Source organism: Lactuca serriola, chromosome 1 (assembly GCF_051521515.1).
Source record: "Lactuca serriola cultivar US96UC23 chromosome 1, Lser_US96UC23_V15, whole genome shotgun sequence".
Lineage (NCBI taxonomy): Eukaryota > Viridiplantae > Streptophyta > Magnoliopsida > Asterales > Asteraceae > Lactuca > Lactuca serriola.
The window spans coordinates 237,995,408-238,014,481 of NC_136408.1; the positions used below are offsets into that span (position 1 = coordinate 237,995,408).

General features: G+C 29.7%; 1 protein-coding gene across 3 annotated transcripts; it reads right to left on the reverse strand.

The window, feature by feature from the left end:
- Positions 1-551: 551 nt before the first annotated feature.
- On the reverse strand, positions 552-17,417 carry LOC145050025 (dammarenediol II synthase-like). 3 transcript variants are annotated; one of them, XM_078998345.1, is made up of 17 exons: positions 17,154-17,415; positions 16,515-17,036; positions 14,086-14,274; positions 13,665-13,754; positions 8,592-8,786; positions 8,178-8,262; positions 7,541-7,707; positions 7,146-7,334; positions 6,813-7,046; positions 6,612-6,734; positions 6,431-6,529; positions 6,154-6,260; positions 5,826-5,969; positions 3,054-3,231; positions 2,825-2,905; positions 2,440-2,523; positions 552-947 (listed from the first exon to the last, which is right to left on the reverse strand). In XM_078998345.1, the coding sequence occupies exons 2-17, from the start codon at positions 16,716-16,718 to the stop codon at positions 843-845; spliced, it is 2,274 nt and encodes a 757-aa protein (XP_078854471.1). In that variant the 5' UTR covers positions 16,719-17,036; positions 17,154-17,415; the 3' UTR covers positions 552-842. The 3 variants fall into 3 exon arrangements, with proteins under 3 accessions (XP_078854471.1, XP_078854478.1, XP_078854482.1); XM_078998352.1 differs by lacking the exon at positions 2,825-2,905 and having other exon boundaries at positions 17,154-17,416; XM_078998356.1 differs by lacking the exons at positions 552-947; positions 2,440-2,523; positions 2,825-2,905; positions 3,054-3,231 and adding an exon at positions 5,082-5,434 and having other exon boundaries at positions 17,154-17,417.
- Between the last annotated feature and the right edge of the window lie 1,657 nt (positions 17,418-19,074).

Sequence of the window (19,074 nt, forward strand, 5' to 3'; positions counted from 1 at the left end):
GAATCTTTAGGGTATCTAATTTCGTAGGAAGTTTGTTGGAATTTTGTTATATTTTACTTTTGTTGTGACTTTGTAGGGTATTAGACGGAAATTTCCAACAAAACAAAATTGTCGGAAAGTTTTTTGTAGCTAAATCCAAATATTCTAGTAGTGATTTTTTCTGTAAAAAATGAGTCCGTTGTTTATCTTGGAACAACCAGACTCTAATTTGCATATGAAAGTGGTGTTGAATGGACTTATATTATATGATCGAGTTATTTTAATACAAATCGGGCTCTTTCCAACATACATGACCCGTTTTTTCAATCGGGTTGTATTTTCGATTACACATAGGAATATAACCAAATTAGATAGGGCTTTGAGCTAGAATTTGTGGGTAGATAACCCAATGTGCTTCGCTTGTAATTCATAGATTTTTTCTTTTTGGATAAGGTCATGTCATTAAAAAAGTATTCCTATTAAAAAACACTGTCTGTAATAATTGCACTTATAATGTATTTTTTCTTTATGGTTTTTGGTTCTAAGTTGCGGATGATAGATGGACAACTATATAGAAAAATAAACATTGCAACTTCATATACATATGTAATGAGGAGAGAACAAGGGAAGCCATATGGCCATAAAAATTTAACTTGGTTGTTATTCAGAAATTACATCGTATCTATCATATTATAGATTACCTGATTACACATTTACACTATATATATGATATTATTTTCAAGGATTTGATCTTGAAAATACCATGAATAATTCATCTGTATATTTCTATCGTGAATATTGCACCTTAGGATTAAACACCGCCATCTCCCATCATAACTTATATTTTAATAATCTTTTTTACACTACCAAACACGTTTACGATACTCTGCAAGTGCCCATAATGGAAAAATGTTCCTGTATTGTGCATAAAGCAACAAACAATTCTTCATGTAAACTCCCGTAATTTCCTGTGGAAACAGGTAATGCCCATTAGCATATATCAAAATTTACGAATGAATATGTTTATAAAGCTTCAGTGGAAATGGAAGTCTTTAATTTTAATTATCACTAGGCGAATGTCTGCGCGTTGCGCAGAAACATCTATATTGCTGAAATCTTTAAAAATTTATGTTTTTTTTTTATAAATATAACAATAATGTTGTTGTTAAATTTGATATAATAATTCGTCTACTAAGTTGATATAATATATTGATTATTTTGAATTATATGATTATATATACATCTATGAAAACTGCATAATCTAAATCTTTTAAATGACCTCTACTTGCGGGTTAATCATGAAAAAAAATTAAATATAATATATGGTTTAACGTTATTTATATTTGTTGTTATTGTTAATTAAATTTTATAAATTTATTTTCTTATCGTTTTAATTTCTGTCATTGTAATTATTTAAAACATCAAACAATTTTTTTAATGGTAATAAAAATATCATTTATATAGAGCTATTTTTAGCTATTGTTATTGTAAGTTATTTTAAGCTACTTATTTGAAAACTTTTAACGAGTATAAAAATATATATATGAAATATTTTAGTTAAGTTGGTATTACAATTTTGTTTTTCCATTTACCACTACAGTTGATCACTTTTAAGTATTCACAAAATATACGTTGGTTTTTTTAAGTGAAACTGAAATTTATATTGAAGTTGACCCTGTAATGTTACATTTAAATTAACAATTAAGTTTTCTGTCTAAACTGTTCAAAAGTTATAGCTTTAAATTGATAATGGTTTACATATAACAACATATTAAATCTAATAAAGTAAGTATAATATATTAAAAGTTAAAGACATAACTTTACAAGTAGAAGTAAAAATATTATTTCAAAATTGAAAATTAGTTTATTTATGATTGCACTTTAGGTATGATACATATTTAACTTTATTAACCAACTTATAATCTCTATTAGAAAGACACTACAATTTGTCACTTTTAACTACTTACAAATTATTTGTTTAAGTTGAACTAAAATTTATATTTAAATTGATCTTGTAAGGTTATATTTAAATTAACAATTTAAGTATTTTATAAAAATTGTTCAAAAGTTGTGGCTTTAAAATATTAGTAGTTTACATACAACAACATATTAGACATAATAAATTAAGTATAATATATTAAAAGTTAAAAACATAACTTTATAAGTAGAAAAAAAATAAAATTTTTGATATTGAAATTTAGTTTATGTATAATTACACTTTAGGTTTGATATTTATTTAACCTTATTAACCATCTTATAATTCTTATTATAAAGAAATTGAAAAGTCATGAGAGTTTCAAATGAATGTGGTGAAAGAAAAAATAAATGGGAGTTTCAAATGAATGTGATGAAAGGGAAAATACTTTCTTTATAAGTATATAATGAAATGATAATGATACTGATAATGATGGGCTTAAAAAACTTCACTTTAAATTGTTCGAATTAAATTATAAGGTTTACCTGCTGAGGAAAATCTCCGTTATCCATTTGAGCATTAATCAATAGCTTTGCTGCTTTATGTAAAGGCATCCGATCTCTTTCCACCTAGTCGTTTATAAACAATGAAGATCAATAAATTTCAAGCAATGAATCTTTAACTGAAACTTAGATGTGAAAAAATGAGTGACCATTGTTGTGACTATTTATAACATCTAAATTTCGAGGGTGGGTGAAATGTAAATAACGTGGTTGGTTTGACCAATCAACACTTTCTATAATATCTTAATTTTCGTAAAATTTTTTTATCCATTTTACCCATTATAATTAGCATACAATCAATATCGACCCATTCTAACAAACTTCTTTTTTTAATTGGCACCTTTATAGAAAATCATGGAAAACTAACCTGCCCACCAAACATAAGGCCAAGCATGGCCCATGATGTTTGCACCAAATTAGTTCGGTTTCCATCCAGCGGTGTATATACCTCGACAAATAATAAAATTAAAATGATGAGATCTTTGAAATCGCACATTACTATTTTAATAATAGCTCACTTTTCCTTTTGGGACATACATAAAATGATTATGTGGTTATCAAATTGAAGTTATTTGGCAGCGATCAACTAAGCTTACCTCAGTAGGGCAAGATAGGAGGCTCTCTCCCCAACCTCCCTCTTCATTTTGTATTGAAAGTAAGAATTTAAGACCTTTACGAACTGCTTCGTTATTGTCATATGTCTTTCCAGCACTACTTAATGCCCTTAGGGCGAAGAATGTTCCATATATGAAGCATACTCCCCAATAACCATACCTATCACAAATAAACAAATGAAAATAAGAGATAAAGAATCTCATTTGTAAATCTTTTTTTTCCCTTCATTCATATCCTTGACAAAGAGAGTAATTTTTAGTTTATCGCTATCCTCTGTTTGGTTTAGATTTGCAAGTCTTTTTATCAAGTGACATGGAAGAGATGCAAATAGATTGACTAAAGGCATACTACAAAACTAGATCTGATGTGTACATTTGGCCATATAATTAGGGGGTGATAAAGCCTATTTAACACCTAGAAAGGATATAGATTATAACATGTTTACATTGTATAGGGATATGAGCATATTGAGAATTCAATTCTTTTAGCGTGGGAGGTTTCTGTTAACAACAGATGTTGGAGATGATGAGTAGTATCACATGTTTTTTCTGTCTTGCTCTTAAGGATTATTGGAAGCAATTTTCAATTTTATTAGGGTTACTTGACCAATATGATTTCTTTCACCTTGCACAATTTCCTTTATAAATCATTTCTCAATATAAATATTAATCATGAGTATCTCTCTTGTGTGGACTGAATAGAAAAATCATCATTGGTCCTTAATAACAAGATTTGTTCTGAGAAAGTTAGTGAACTTTGGCTTCCCCATGTGGTGTAGGACATGTTATATGTGTCGGGAGAGTGTTCGTATTTGAAAAGATGTTGTTACCAAAAACATAAATGCGGGGTGGTTGAAATGGACATTGGTCATATAAACTTTGTAAGACGTGAGGGTCCGACTAAAAGTCAAGTGGAAAGTATACATCTTGGCAGATAGGTCAACTATGTTGTATATGTTCGAATGAAGACCAATAAAGAAGGAGGACTAGAGAAATATGAAAGTTGTGGAAAAGAGGATGCTACTGAGGACATCTAGGTCAACTATGTTGTACAGATTCAAATGACGACCAATAAAGAGGGAGAATGAAAGAAAGATGGAAGTTATGGAAAAGAGGATGTTACAGTGAACATGTGGCTCAAGAACGTTGGACAAGATTTAAATTATGTTAGGAATAAGATGCAAAAAGACACAAAGAAAATAATAACACAAGGATTTAATGTAGTTCACATGTAACATCTTTCAAATGCATGTACAAAAATATTGTCAGCAAAAACTTCCCCAAGGTCACCTATATGAAAAATTGTTCTCGCCTATACATACTAAAGTGTAAGGTTCTTAAGGAATCTACTTCCTTCATGGCATGTAGAATACAACTGCTACACACATATTCTTCTTATGTTGGGGTATAAAGCCATTGGATATCTACTTATAATGACAAAAAATTAACCTAGGACTACTTGCAGACTGGTCACATATGATTTTTTCTTTTCTTAGGGATACAAAGACACTAGTAGATCTATTTAATAAATAAATTTTCTAGTGCCTTTGTAACCCTGAGAAAAGAAGAAAGCAATTGTGACTAACCCAGAAGTAGTCCTAGGTTAACTATTATCAATATAAATAGATCTCCTAATGTATTTGTATCCATGTGAAAAAAATGAAAACATGTCTAACAACTATCTTTTACAACTAACCTGGTACTAGTTGTGGGTAGGGCTCACAAGCACAATACATCACAATCTGGACATATTCTCCGTTATGTGCATCATAAACCTTAGATATTAGCACTACATAACTCATTTTTAAGATTTATTTGTAGAAATATGGTCGAAAGAAACATCAAAATCCACACCTCAACAAAATGTGTCAATAAAAAATAAGTTGGGAGTGACAATCATAGAAAAATTGATAGAATAAATAGTTAATTGTTTAATTATGTCTAAAGGAGATAAGAGACATATATGGTAAGGTGTGGACAATGCTAGGGTCCCATGGGTGAGAACAAGGGTTATCACGTAAAAGGAGTGAGAAGAAAACTTGATATTAGACATGAAAGAGCTAACATTAGTTTTATGATGGAACTTTTTAGAAAAAAAAAACATTATCTATCAAAATTAGCAAGAAACTAGACAGTGTGACTTTCTGAGGACATGATCTCAAATAAAAGGTAGAAGAGGCTAAAATTTAGGGTTGTAGATCAATATTTGTCTTAGTTATCTATTCATTCACTTTGATCTTTATGAGCTTTCCTTTGTCTTTTTCACCGTTCTTTCGTTTATACTTCATCGTGTTGGAGGTGTGGTCTTCTATGAAAGTAAAAGCTTTATCTCTCAGGTGGGGGTAAGGTTATCTACAAAAAACCTACAACCACCCAATTTTATTTAATTATTATTATATATTTTCTGAAAGGTTAACACATAAACCAACTAAATCCTACTTCTAAACAACTCAATTGTCGACAATGGGACTTAAACCTTCAACCCCTTAGGGGAGGGCCACCTTTCGAACTCCTTGGTACTGCTAGGCCAAATGCCCTTTGGTCACCACCCAATTTTATGATGATACTAATTTCTGTATTGTTGTTGAAAAAAACTAGCACATGAGATGTATTAAATATTATACTCTAAAAGAAATGATATGTAATGGTTGAGAATGTCCTGTATACTTTCCTTTATATAAGATTCATATATCATATAAGATCATAGATAAAAGAATAGCAATCAAAATAAATTGGATTTATATTGTAGCATACCATGAACCATTATACCACTGTGTTTCCTCAAGATAGCGTACTCCATTTGAAATTGAATGTTCTATCTCCTCCTTTCTGTGTCTTGGGTGGGCATGTTTGAATTCTATCAGAGCTCCGATAATGGAAGATGTGGTCTCCACATGCCTAAGTCACCCAAACATGTGTACTAGTAGTCATTAGTGTTTCTACAAATTATATTTTATGTCCTTAATAATCTTTTTTTTCATCTATTATCACTAATTAGTTGATGCAAAAATATATTTGATCAAGGTTGTGATTATAGATAAGTAATGATAATAGAGAACTAACGAATGTAACGGAGATTTACTCTTTCTCAACAACTATATCTGCAAAAACCTCTGAAGGATTAAGAAGTTGTAGAAATGGTTTGGGAATTGGCGGCTCCCAAACAGCAAATCCTCCGCTTACAGGACTCTACATGTGCCAAGAAAACAAAAGGAATGAAGTTAAATGTTTACTTGTGCTTTGGCAAAACATTATTGATAAAACTAAAAATAATTTGTCAAGCTATAACGGGTAAATCATCTAAAATTTTAGTGACGTAAAGGTTTAAATTTATAATAAATAGAATAAAGGTGTCATACTTGCATGTAAAGAAGCACATTCACTGCTTCATACAGTCGAGCATTATCATCTTTCTCTCCGGCTATTTCTTGTGGCATGTTTGATAGTAACAGTAAACACTATAGAATAAGATGAATTGTAAATTCTTTTATCATAGAAACTATATGTATAATCGAAAGTTTTAATTTTCATTACATATACCTTTAGTGCTTCAGCTGTACAGTCAGAGACAGTCCAACCATGATCTTGATCGGAGAAGGTCCACGATCCCTTAGTGAATTGTCGACACATTTGGGTGAAATCTCCTGAAGGATTTTCTTTCACCTACATATAATTAAATTCTATAATTAAGAAACCTATCAAAGTTTAATGAAGAAGCCATACATACAACTAAAAAACAACCTGTGATTCTCTTATATAAAAGTGTGCCTTTTTTAGACATTCATCATATTCCTCGGTCATATTACTTGCAATAATTGCTTGAGTTGCAAGAGCACAATCCCACAATTGACTACCAAAACTATGCATTGTCATTCCATCTTCTGCAATCCATAAGTAATCTGGAACTCTAGCTAGATGATATTTGAACTCATCACCATTTGGATTCTCAGCCCACCAACACATCATTTGTAGACTCTGCCCAAAACATATGAAATGATTCATTATATTTTACAGACAAAAAATTCATTATATTTTAATCTAAATTTGGTGCTTTTCTTCAATTTGATATCTTACTTTTTCAACACATCCTATGGTCATGTATCTAGTCTCTTCTGATTCATAGCGCATTAATTCCACAACTCTATCAAGAGATCTTCCTCGTAGTTTAGAAAATGGCCAATATTTAACGATCGGCTCAGTAATATAGTGAAGACTATGCCATAATGCATCTTGTAGAAATGAATGTGGATAATAGTAGTCCTCCTGCAAATCAAAAAAATTATACTCATTCATTTCCAAAAGATGGTGCACTCATGTGCGTTTAATTTTATGTACATGTAAGTGTTATATCTCGTCAATAATAAATGAAAATACATAACTTATTGAACTTTTCTCAAGATCAAAAATAATGTTCATCGATACACACTAATAGTTAGGGTCTTAAGAATGGTTATTATAAAAACACAAACCTTGCAACAATTATTCCGTTGTTTATTCCAATTAATATCCTCAAAAGGGATGGGGTGAATTTCTTTTCGTAATGATGAAACTAGATGGGTAATTGGTCCTTGGATTCTTTTCCCATATAAATATGACATGGGCATGTAGGTTGTCCGACAATAGCACCACATCTCAGCTGCATATATCATAAGTACAACGAGATAGTAAGCGAATTTGAAAAGCATATAATATTATATATTCCCTAAAGTGCCATCGAAGTATGAAATCAAGGAATGTATGTTGGAAATATGATGAAAAACATATTGAGGACATAGTAAAATTGTTTAGGGATAAGTGGGAGAATGATAAAATAGGTGGAAAGAACTCAAGAAGCAAACTATAACCAACATAACTTTAAACCCGATTAGACACAATAATCAACTCCAATTTTGAATTTTCCCTAAATTTGACTTACTTAGCTTTTTAATCATCTGCTTTAATTTTAAAATTTTGGCAATTCGTGCCAAAAATGTTTGAAGTAGTTTGAAAGCATGTTTGAAATAAATTTTACTCTCTCCTTTTTAAAACCTAAATACTTTTATGTTTATTGAATTCTGTTTTTCATTCTAGTATAAGTTATTTTCCAATCTGTAAATATGCAGTTACCTGGATGAAATGGAAATGCAGATGGGAAAAGCCAAAATTCTGGTGGCAATGGGTTGCATCCTTCCCATTCATACACTCCAAGAACCTACATATTTAAATCCAAGGAAAACAACTCAACGAATATCCACATTAGTCTTCATTAGAGGTATGAAATAAAATTAAACTATTCAATTCAAAGGACATATTTAAATAGAAGTTCCTAGAAAGGTCATTAAAATATTGATCTTTTAGTGACGTTTTTTCCATAACCAAAACGATTTTTCTTATAACCAAACCGAATGAGTATATTAGTTGTCATTTTATCTCTCATATGAAGCCATAAATTTCTTGTGGTCTATTTTTACTTAAATTGGAGATAATATAATTTTGTAGGGAACTACTTGCAATAATAAGGGTTATAGAATTGAGAATTACCGAGAGGTAAACCTTCCCCCAAGAGGGAATGGAGCTTGCACCGCCATGGTCAAGTATCCACTTGCGAGCTTTAGCGATTGCACCATCTCCTCCATCTTCTCCTTCTCCTAGTATGCGTAGGGCTACATAACTCAGTGCAGATCCAATCATTGTGCTGTGTCCCTCAATATAAAACCCCCATCCCCCATCTTCATTCTGCAATTACGATACTAAATAATACAATATTGTTTTCTTAAAACTTCAATACATTATTATTTGCTTAATTATATCGAATAGTGAAAACCATACAAAGAAGATTATATTATCTTATATTTACATCACATTATATCAACTTTACAAAATATTATTTAACCACAACCAATAAAACTATAAAAAAAATTGTTAAAATGAAAAAGAAAGAATAAAAACATTAATTAAGTATTGTTTACTTGTGTGTTCTTTATTTTCGTCACATATTCTATTTGAATAATGTCATCCGTAAGTTTAATATATAATAATAATACTTAGTGTCCACTATTTGGCATGACGGAATGCAAAGAAACATTTCGTTAGTACTCAATAAAGATGTTCGATCCATGTTTTCTTTTAAATGGAAAGAAATGAGATGTTACTGGGAAAATATCATTCCATCAAATTTTGAGTATTTATTTCCTAGGATGATCCCTATTTTTCTTCCATTTCATTACTTCTTAAGATAAAAATTTAACAATATACCCAACATTACTCACTTGCGCAAGGTTGATCCAAGCACAAGGATGCCAAATCACATTTGGATTTGCATCGGCGATCCCTTTTCTGGTGACATTATGCATGATAAATGTGTTCTTGTTATCACTTCTATATAGATTCTACATATTGACCTTGTTTGTTGTTTCAATTCTAGGGTTTGAAATTCGTACTACTAAATTATTTGTGGAATGATACAACACCAAAAGGCAAAAATCAGATGGTGGTTTTCTTTGATTGTGTAGAAAAATTTGTGTATTATAAGTTATTTCTCTCCTAGGGTTTTTGTAAAATTATGAAAATCTGGTATGGAAGATTCACATGCTTAAGGGTATGGATTCATACAAACCATTCTATCCACCACCACGTTAATCAAACCAAAAGATAAACAAGGATCTTGAAAAACACAAGAACCTATATAATTGAGGGGAAAGTGGAGATGATGCTACTAGAGGTAATTTCAACGTAAGGATGGGATAGAACTTTGACAATTTTGATTTTTTAGGAAAATATTTAAGATGTTATAAGTTATGCATTCAACCGTAACATGGAAATTTTTTCTCTATCAAGTGATTTCATGCACTTTATAAGTATTTTCCTACCTACCAAACAACATTTATCTAATAACTTATTTGATTTAGAAGGGGTAGCCAAAGATGAGAATAGAATGTTAATGATATTTTCTATTATGTTGTTCCTTCAACTAACACATCTATCCCATTCCAAAGTCATTACATTCCATCTAGTCAAATAAACCCTTAGTTCCCACTCTTCTATATTTCCACATTTCTTTAACCACATTAAAATGGATTTTGTATGTCTTGTCAAGGAAAGAAACTCTTAACATATTAATTTGTAACATGTGTCCTTGTTATGATAGTTTTTCGCAAGACAATAAACTAGTCCCAAACAAATTTATGACATTTCATGAAGACATCACAAAACTCTAATGCGACATGCGACGAGTATATCTTGGTAAATCGGGACATAGTTATCCAAGAAAATAACATAATGCGGGTGCCAAGCATAGAAAGTCCACATATATTTAAATATGGTATCTTCAAGCATTTTTTTCTTCATTTTATGCGAAGATGATCATCAACTTTTTTGAAATTGGTAAGAAAAAAACATGCGATCACCGAGATAATGAAGTAGTGAATAAATTTCCATATTATTCAATAACATATTAACAACATTATGGACATTGTAACACCTGCATTTTGCGGATAAACTTTTCCGCTCTTTTTAGGTGAAAATTAATTTTTAATAAATATACAATAATATTAAAAGACTTATATGTATTAAACAAGTCAAAATTTTGATTAATAAATAATATTTATGGATTTTTATAATTTAGTTAATCCTTAATTAAAAATATAGAACTAAGGGTTAAAACATCAGTAAGTCATAAATTGAACAAGGGACTAAAATGAAAACAATTTATAGAAACGATATTGAGTTTAAATCGAAAGAGTGTTGACCAATCTTCTAAATCAACTAAGGGTCAATTTGAGAGAATAAATGAACGAGGGACGTTAGTTTCAAAATCCCTTAAAAGGTTATACCCATTAGCCTCTTACTCTCCTTCATTGCTTATATCGATCAGGAGAAGACAGGAAAAAGAAAGAAAAATGGAAATTTCATTAGTGATTTGGAGAGTGGAAAAAATGTATTTTAAGAGGAAATGAAGTCAGGTTTTAATTAGTAAAACCTCTCAAGGTATAAAACTTCCACATATCAATCTCTAGGTCGAATTAGGGTTTGGAGCTCTATCTAAATTCAAATTTTATGTAAAATAATGTATTTAAATTGATTCTCTAACACAATCTAACCTTTATTCATGAATTTAAGTTATAATCTATAGTTTGTTGGTTGTTTCGATTGGTGAATTAAGTTAAAGCCATTAACCCTAGCTATGGATGGAAGAGGAGCTTAAAATCCATCATTATTAGCCTTATTTGTGATTTGATGCTATTTTTATGTAAGTGATCATCAATGAATCACCATAACAGAACTGAAATGGGTGATTTCATCCCCAAGGATGGAATAAAGGAATTGGAGCCCTAATTTGTAAGAATTTTTTTACTTGTTATGGAAACTTGTATATTTGCTTAAATACTCGATTATTGAATCAAATCATGTATAATTATATTAGGAGATATGTAATTGATTAGTTACGATCCATTTTTCAAGTGATTCCATTAGATCTTTTGGAGATCATGACCTTGAAAGAAGATTCCATTGGAATTCACTAGTGAAATGAGGTGGAAATATTTTTCAAATGATGGTATGTCAATAATAAGGTTTTTAAATCAGTTAATTGAGTTGTGAATAATAATAATAATAATAATAATAATAATAATAATAATAATAATAATAATAATTTGGAACCACTGGAATAAACACATTATAAATATTACTGCCACCATACATATGTTTAAGAGTCTCTATTCCACAGCTGGAATTTGAATAAAAAATGGTGGAATGGAATCGTGATAAGTTATTAGATTTGAATGTGTCTAAGTACTTTATTAATGTTTGGAATGATCATCATTATTAAATTATGACTTGTATTGAGTTTTTAGTAGTTTTAGACATAAGGTGTTGCTTTAGTCATATGAGTTGTGCCTTCAAACTCTATTGGTATTGACCACTTAATGAATTAATTCACCTATTGGGATCTGGGTTATTTTAGTTTAAAGAATTCTATTAAGACATAATTTAACTATTATTAATCATTTGTTAAAGTAAAAGGTTTTGCTACGAAGTGATCAATATATAATGTCATAATAAGCAATATGACATTTATGTGTCGATCTAGGAAAAATTTGGGCAAGACCAACCCCAACAGTTTTATGTTCTGATCAAATCTCAAAAATTTTGTAACTTGAGTTTGGCTCACCCTATAAGCACTTTTTTTCTTCTATAGCTTCTATATATATATATATGCCTGAAAAGCATAGAAGAATTGATAAAAATGTTAAACAAACATTGAAGGTTATTTCGGTAACTTTGAGACCATTTATTATGATACGACAGATGGAAGAGCGTAGTACTTTATCATTGAAGAAGTAAGGAAGCCTAGATTATTTACTAAGGTGAGTTTACTTGAGGTACATGTCCGTGTACATACTTTGATCAAGTTTTGATTCTTTTGAATATATATATATATATATATATATATATATATATATATATATATATATATATATATATATATATATATATATATATATATATATATATTCCTCTATGTGAAATATCTCTACTATACATATTTTGTGTACATTGCATGAAATTTATTTTGAAAATTTCTTACCTCACTTGATAATCTTTGTTGGTTTGAAAATGTTTTGGCACCCTGATTTAAATTTATGTAGGATGGGAGATGAATTGGGAGCCCAACTCATACAAAAATGAGTGAGATCAATAATATTCTTCTTGATTGTTAAAAAGTTGAATTTTCAAGCAATAGTTAATGACGGAGAGAGAGATTGTTTTCTAAGAGGATGTAACTCCTCATGCCATTTTTTCATCTTGGCCCCCGGGTTGTGGCTAAAAGACACCTCTATGGCAAGGCACATAACCTATGCATATTTGAGTAACACATATTTGGTAAGTCATGGATTACTCAGTGTGTGATGAAATAGGAACTTTGTGGATCGGTATGCAAGTTGCATACCAGGTGGTATGACTGATATCAAGATCAATTTTTTCATCCTTGTCGACAATAACTATAGTTGGAAGAAGAGATGCATATTCGACATAACCCAAAAAATGATGACTTGAAAGCATACAAACACATTGTTTTTCCAACTCGTGTAATTAGAGGAAATTAACTTAATATAACACATGAATGTGAGTTGCGATGATGATACTACAATACATGCCATCTATTATGAATAGGTGAAGAAGTGACAACGAAAAATGAAAAAGACATGGAATGAACGTTTTTTTTTTTTTTTTTTTATGGTTTAGTGCTTTTGTACTATGCGACTGTATTGTGTTAAACAACTATGTTTATGTGATTAGAGTTTCCACTTTAAACATAGATATAATATCATGAAATTAAGTACCAATGCTAAAATTAGTTAATATTTGAAAGAATATTCTAGGATGTTAAATACGTTAATCCTTATGAAAATTACTTCTTATAATAACCACTAACTAAGCTAAACAAACTATGGAAATATTTTTCTATCAAACAAAGTAAATGATCTATAGAATTATTTTTTTAAAGAGTATATCACCGAAACAAGAAAATCATCATAACTTAAAATGATTTCCTTTGGGTAATTGTGAACATTTAACCAAGATGGCATATTCAGAATTAATTTGACTACTTACCTGGTGATTGTAGAAGTATCGTTTCATCTCTTTTTGATGTTCTTCGGTTAAGATTGTATTAATTGTACCACTGATGTATAAAGCAATTAACTGCAAAAGGAAGGGGACAATTATATGCTTTAGATTATTGGTGCGTAGAGACATAAATGTGATATTACTAATCGTACTCTAGATATGTGGCAAGATAATTAAAGATTCTTGCTTATTTTAGCTTCACGATGTCTAAAGCAAGGTCATCATATCATTTCAGGAGATTGAAATCAATCATCTATATATCTTGCCGTTCTAAAAAAGTCATATGTATGTCCTAACTTAGGTTTGAACTTGTCATAAGTGTCATGCATAAGTGTCATGCGTACACGAATAAGAATTAGAAAATTACCCATTTAGAAATGAATAATTTTATACTCTTTACACTTACAAGTGGAGGAGTGAAAAATAAGGGGCCAGCATTTTCAGCCGGCCAATGTCCATCCTTTGCTTGGATTGCACGTTGTAATCGAACTGCTTTTTTTACTGCAATTGTTACAGCTTCAAAATTCACTTGTTCGTCTTCACTTAGTCTGGTCGGAAGTATGCTCGTAAGATCGATTGCGTTTTCCTTCATTAGCTGTTCATTATATAATATCATGGTCAATAGTTTTCTCCACAAATTAAAATTGAATTTTTTACTAAAAATTTGATCTTTATAATCATGCATTCAGTCGGATTATATCAACAATAATTTCATTATGTAACTGAACATAAGTATTTTCCTCAAGAAAAATAGCATATTCTACATTTATTTTCATACGCTTGGTAAATTACCAAATCTGTAAATTTACATGGATGTTCTTTTGAATGGATCGATGGTATTCCACCAAACTAAGTAAATTCAAAATGATTATGGCTTTAAACATATAAAATCCAAAATCATAACTAATTTGAAATCATATATGAACACACCAAATTACATTCTGATTGGACCGGTCTTCACAACTATATTTTTTGGAACGATCTTAACTACATTTTTCAAACGTAGAAGCATTTATAAAAATTATATACTATAATATTATAAAACGTTTGATTGATCAAGTTTAAAGAGGTGTTTTGGATTATTTATTTAGAGTGTTTTTTAATTTATTTTAGTTTTACACCGGTAATAAGCACATTTTACGTGTTTGAGTCGCACAAAAAAAAACTACTTATTTCGTTATGTTACCTGTTATAAACACTTTTTTATTTTATAAACTTTTGTATTTTGACTTTGAAACTCTTTATGGTGTGGACAGTAAATTAAACTTTTTCTTATAATTTAAAGAAGCAAAGATTTATTAGATTTCTATTTTGATTATTTTACGCATATAATTAAAATTTCCCAAAAAGTAAAAAACAACATATTTTGTTATATACTCCATTTTAGTCTAATATATTCTCTATAGATATTACTTATTAGTCTATTCATCTAATATACTTATTTAATTCGCTAATCATTATATAATTATTTAACTATTATTGTTATATAACCATAGATGAAATTTTCGATATTATCAACACAACTTCTTGTTTCAAATAGTTTATTACGAATATTTAATGTATGTTTTTATACTACTTTATTTTGTATTAATAAAGGGTTTACGATTGTTTTTTCAAATTTAAAAATAAATATGAACAAAAATGTTTATTGATTTATGGTGATGTTAAAAAAGTTTTTAAAAAAGTGTTTTGATTATTTAACATCTTTTTAATAAAAAAATTATATCTAAAGAGTCTGTGAGAGAGAGAGAGATGAGAGAGAGAACTATCAATTTAAAGTTAAATGATATATTTTCTTAATTTGTAACAATTGTTATATACTATTTAAAAAACACCCAAATTAATATTTTTTATTATGTATAATTATAGATTTTACATAATGGTTCATAACTGATGAGGTAAGATATTTTTTGTTTTAAAAATAATGTGATTATTTCATTTAATACAATAATCGGATTTTCTAACATTTGTGTTAAGTACACACAAACAAACAAACAAGAAACTTTAATTATAAGAAATATTATTATAATTAAATATAATGAATTGTATATAATATTTATTATTAAAAAATATGAAATATATTAATTATAAAGAATAATCTATCAAACTTAATTTATTTCTTATAGTTATGATAATACATTTTATAATTATTATTTTTTTTACATGTGACTTGGACATATTAGAAAATCCGTATAAAAATTTATCCAGATCAAATATATGATTCAGTTATTTCTTTGATATTTGTATAGGTGTTTTATTTTATATATTGATAAATTAGTTACAATAAAAAATATTTCATATTACTCCCTAACATAAAAAAAGGTATTTAGTTTTCATATTACTCCCTAACATATAAGAGACATTAATTATGAAAAATGTTATCATAATTAAATAGGAAATGCATTTATTATTGAAATTATTAATATATCTCACATTTAATTATAGTAATAATGTTTATAATTAATGTATTTCATATTTAATTATGGTAATATTTGTTATAATTAATGTTTCTTATATGTGCCCTTAGGTATATGTTAGAAAATCCCTTTTAGATATGTTGATGTTATTTTTCGGAAATTACATGGACTCTACTAGAATCACTACATTGCGGTTTTATGCTCAGTAATAAAATCTTTTTACGGAAAAATCTAGAAAACTCAAAAATACTAATATATATTCATGAAAATATTTAGTAATATACGATAATTACTTTGTTGCAATTAACATTAATTCTATCAAATATAGAATCAAAACTCTCGACCATAATCATGGTTTTTAATACCCCTTTTTTAGCAGCAAACATCTATTAAACTAGTGCATTTAGGTGTTTACTACCTGCATCCGCATAAGGAGATCCCCACAAGCATGAAATCCTCCTTTCTTTCGATTATCTTTGAAGTTCTGCCGAACCTTTTCGATTTCTTCCTTTTCCTCGGGAGTGCCACCATCTGGATTAAATTCCCAAAACTGTCTACCAACAAAGTTGTTTGTACTATACAAATAGGGGCCTTCCCCTTCCGCTATCTTTAACTCCCACATCGATCCTCTTCCGGTCGTTAAAAAACGATCAAAATCTAATTATTAAAACAAATGTGTCCAGCAAACCACGCAAGATTTCCGTTTATAGCATTACTCAAGCAGTAATCAATGCAGTTCACGACACCATATAAACTAGACCTACTTTTCATGTCTTGCAGAGGACAGAAGCTAGCCTACTGGGTGCTTAATTATATAACTGGAGATATGTTCTCAACACATGATTTGCTGGCGTTTATATCACACAAAAATGGGTTTCAGTTTTGGCTAATTCAACGATGATGAGGACAAGAAATGCTTAGGAGACGGCTGACATATACCCTACAAGAAAAAACAAATTTTTTTTTTTGACATAAACAATCGATCTTTATATTGAGTATAAAAAAAGAGGAGAAACTGTTAAGGAAGAGAATCAAGTATAGGGGAAAAATCAAATACTCTGTCGATATTTCTTATGCAGGGAAAGTTGTACGTAGACGAGATAACCAACGATGAATGTAAAGTAAAACTCAATATCTCATGTACAAATTAGTCTTCCTCATTGAGTGACTCAGCTTTACGCAATATCTCATGTATGTAATTTTCGTTTTAAACATGGTAGCATGTCATTGAAGAGCTTGTTGTGAAGACAAACAAAAAATATATGTAGAATTCTAGCAGAGAATCTAAGTATAGAAGAAACCAAGAAGGAGAACAAGTGAAAACAAACCCCCTCGGGTGCATGCTTTTATATAGTAGGGTTATTCATTAGACCAAAATGCCCTTCTACAGCTGTTAATCAGCAGTTGAATGCTTTTGTAATAAAACCAGTACAAATTAAATATGCAAACACTTTACACAAGTTATATCATTTAAATGCAGAAGTTACATGTTCCATGCCAACACTTTACACGAGTTATATTTTTTCAATGCTAATTCATAGCTTTAATTGGTTTATCGAAAACTTGTATTAATTTTAAAGGTTTTTTTATTTTTTGTTTCTTTAGTGTAGATGGATGTGACTGCAATTCTCGGATGGGGCATCTAATTGTGCTACTAGCCTACTAGGGAATAGGAATACTAATATGAGATCGCTATACATATTTGCTAATTATGATCAAGTAATGGTTAAATGTTAATAATATTTTAACATGCACCTCTACACGCCGATACTCCATCCCATTGAATTCAACTGCGCACGCTGCTTTGGAAGTGTCCTTTTACCTACAAATATTATCATATCAAAATAAATAAAGATTGTAAAACATTTAAAATTATAATATTGCTAAATAAGACAGTTGAATTGGATTAGTTCTGTGAAGGTTATGATTGAGTTACTATTGGATGCGTGTGTTTAAGATTTCTTGTAGAAGTGTAGGATTATCTTGACATGATTCAAATGAATTGCTTCAAATAAACAAGTAACACGTTGATTTTTCAACTAAGTAACATTATATTATTAATTGATAAAGTTAATTAGCTTTTACACTCAACCACATAAAGCAAGCAGATCCATTTTAAAATTTTGTGCCCATTCAAGTTCCTATTCTTACAAAGAAATAACTAACAAAAGACTTGTACACCTACAATATTAAGTGTTGTCTTCTCTTTTTGAGGTTGAGAATTCAAGTCCCGTCATGCACATAGATGGAATTAACAAGTAGTTTAGGAGTAGATTAGATTGACTTTAAAAAACAAAGAAATAACTTTATAATACGAAAGATACAACCATGATACCGAAACGATGTTTAATCAATCGTAAAATTAAATCAACGTAAAAATGAACACAAGATGTACATAACATCTCGATTTAACTTAGATTACTCCGATAAGTACAAGTACGTTTGTTGAGAGAGAAAAGCACAGTGCACTAGATGCGAAAATTTACAAATGACTTATTTACCTATGCTATTTGTAGTGTACGCGACGGATAAAAAATGAATATCAGGACATCGACATTAATAGAGAAACAACACATGTGCATGATAAAATACATACACTATCGAAGTCAAGAAGACCTTCGATATTGACAAACACTTTCATACAAAGACAACTACCTAAGAAAATGATATATCATAACATATTTGACTCTAGAATCTCCCATTTGTGATCAGTATAGAATCTTTAGACAGAGGGTAGTGTCTTTAACTCCTATAGCAAACCCTTCTAATCTCCATGTAACAGACGATAATTTTCCATATCTCCGCCATGTCTTCATTTCAGTTCTTCTTACGCTTGTTGATACGAAGAAGGACACTGGAAAGATTCTGGGTCGAGTATCTTTCTTTAGATTATCGAAAAAGTATTTCTTCTTCCCTTCCTTCATGCTCTTCCTTAAAATACAACACCTCCAGGTTGACTGAGAATTTCATCATCTCCA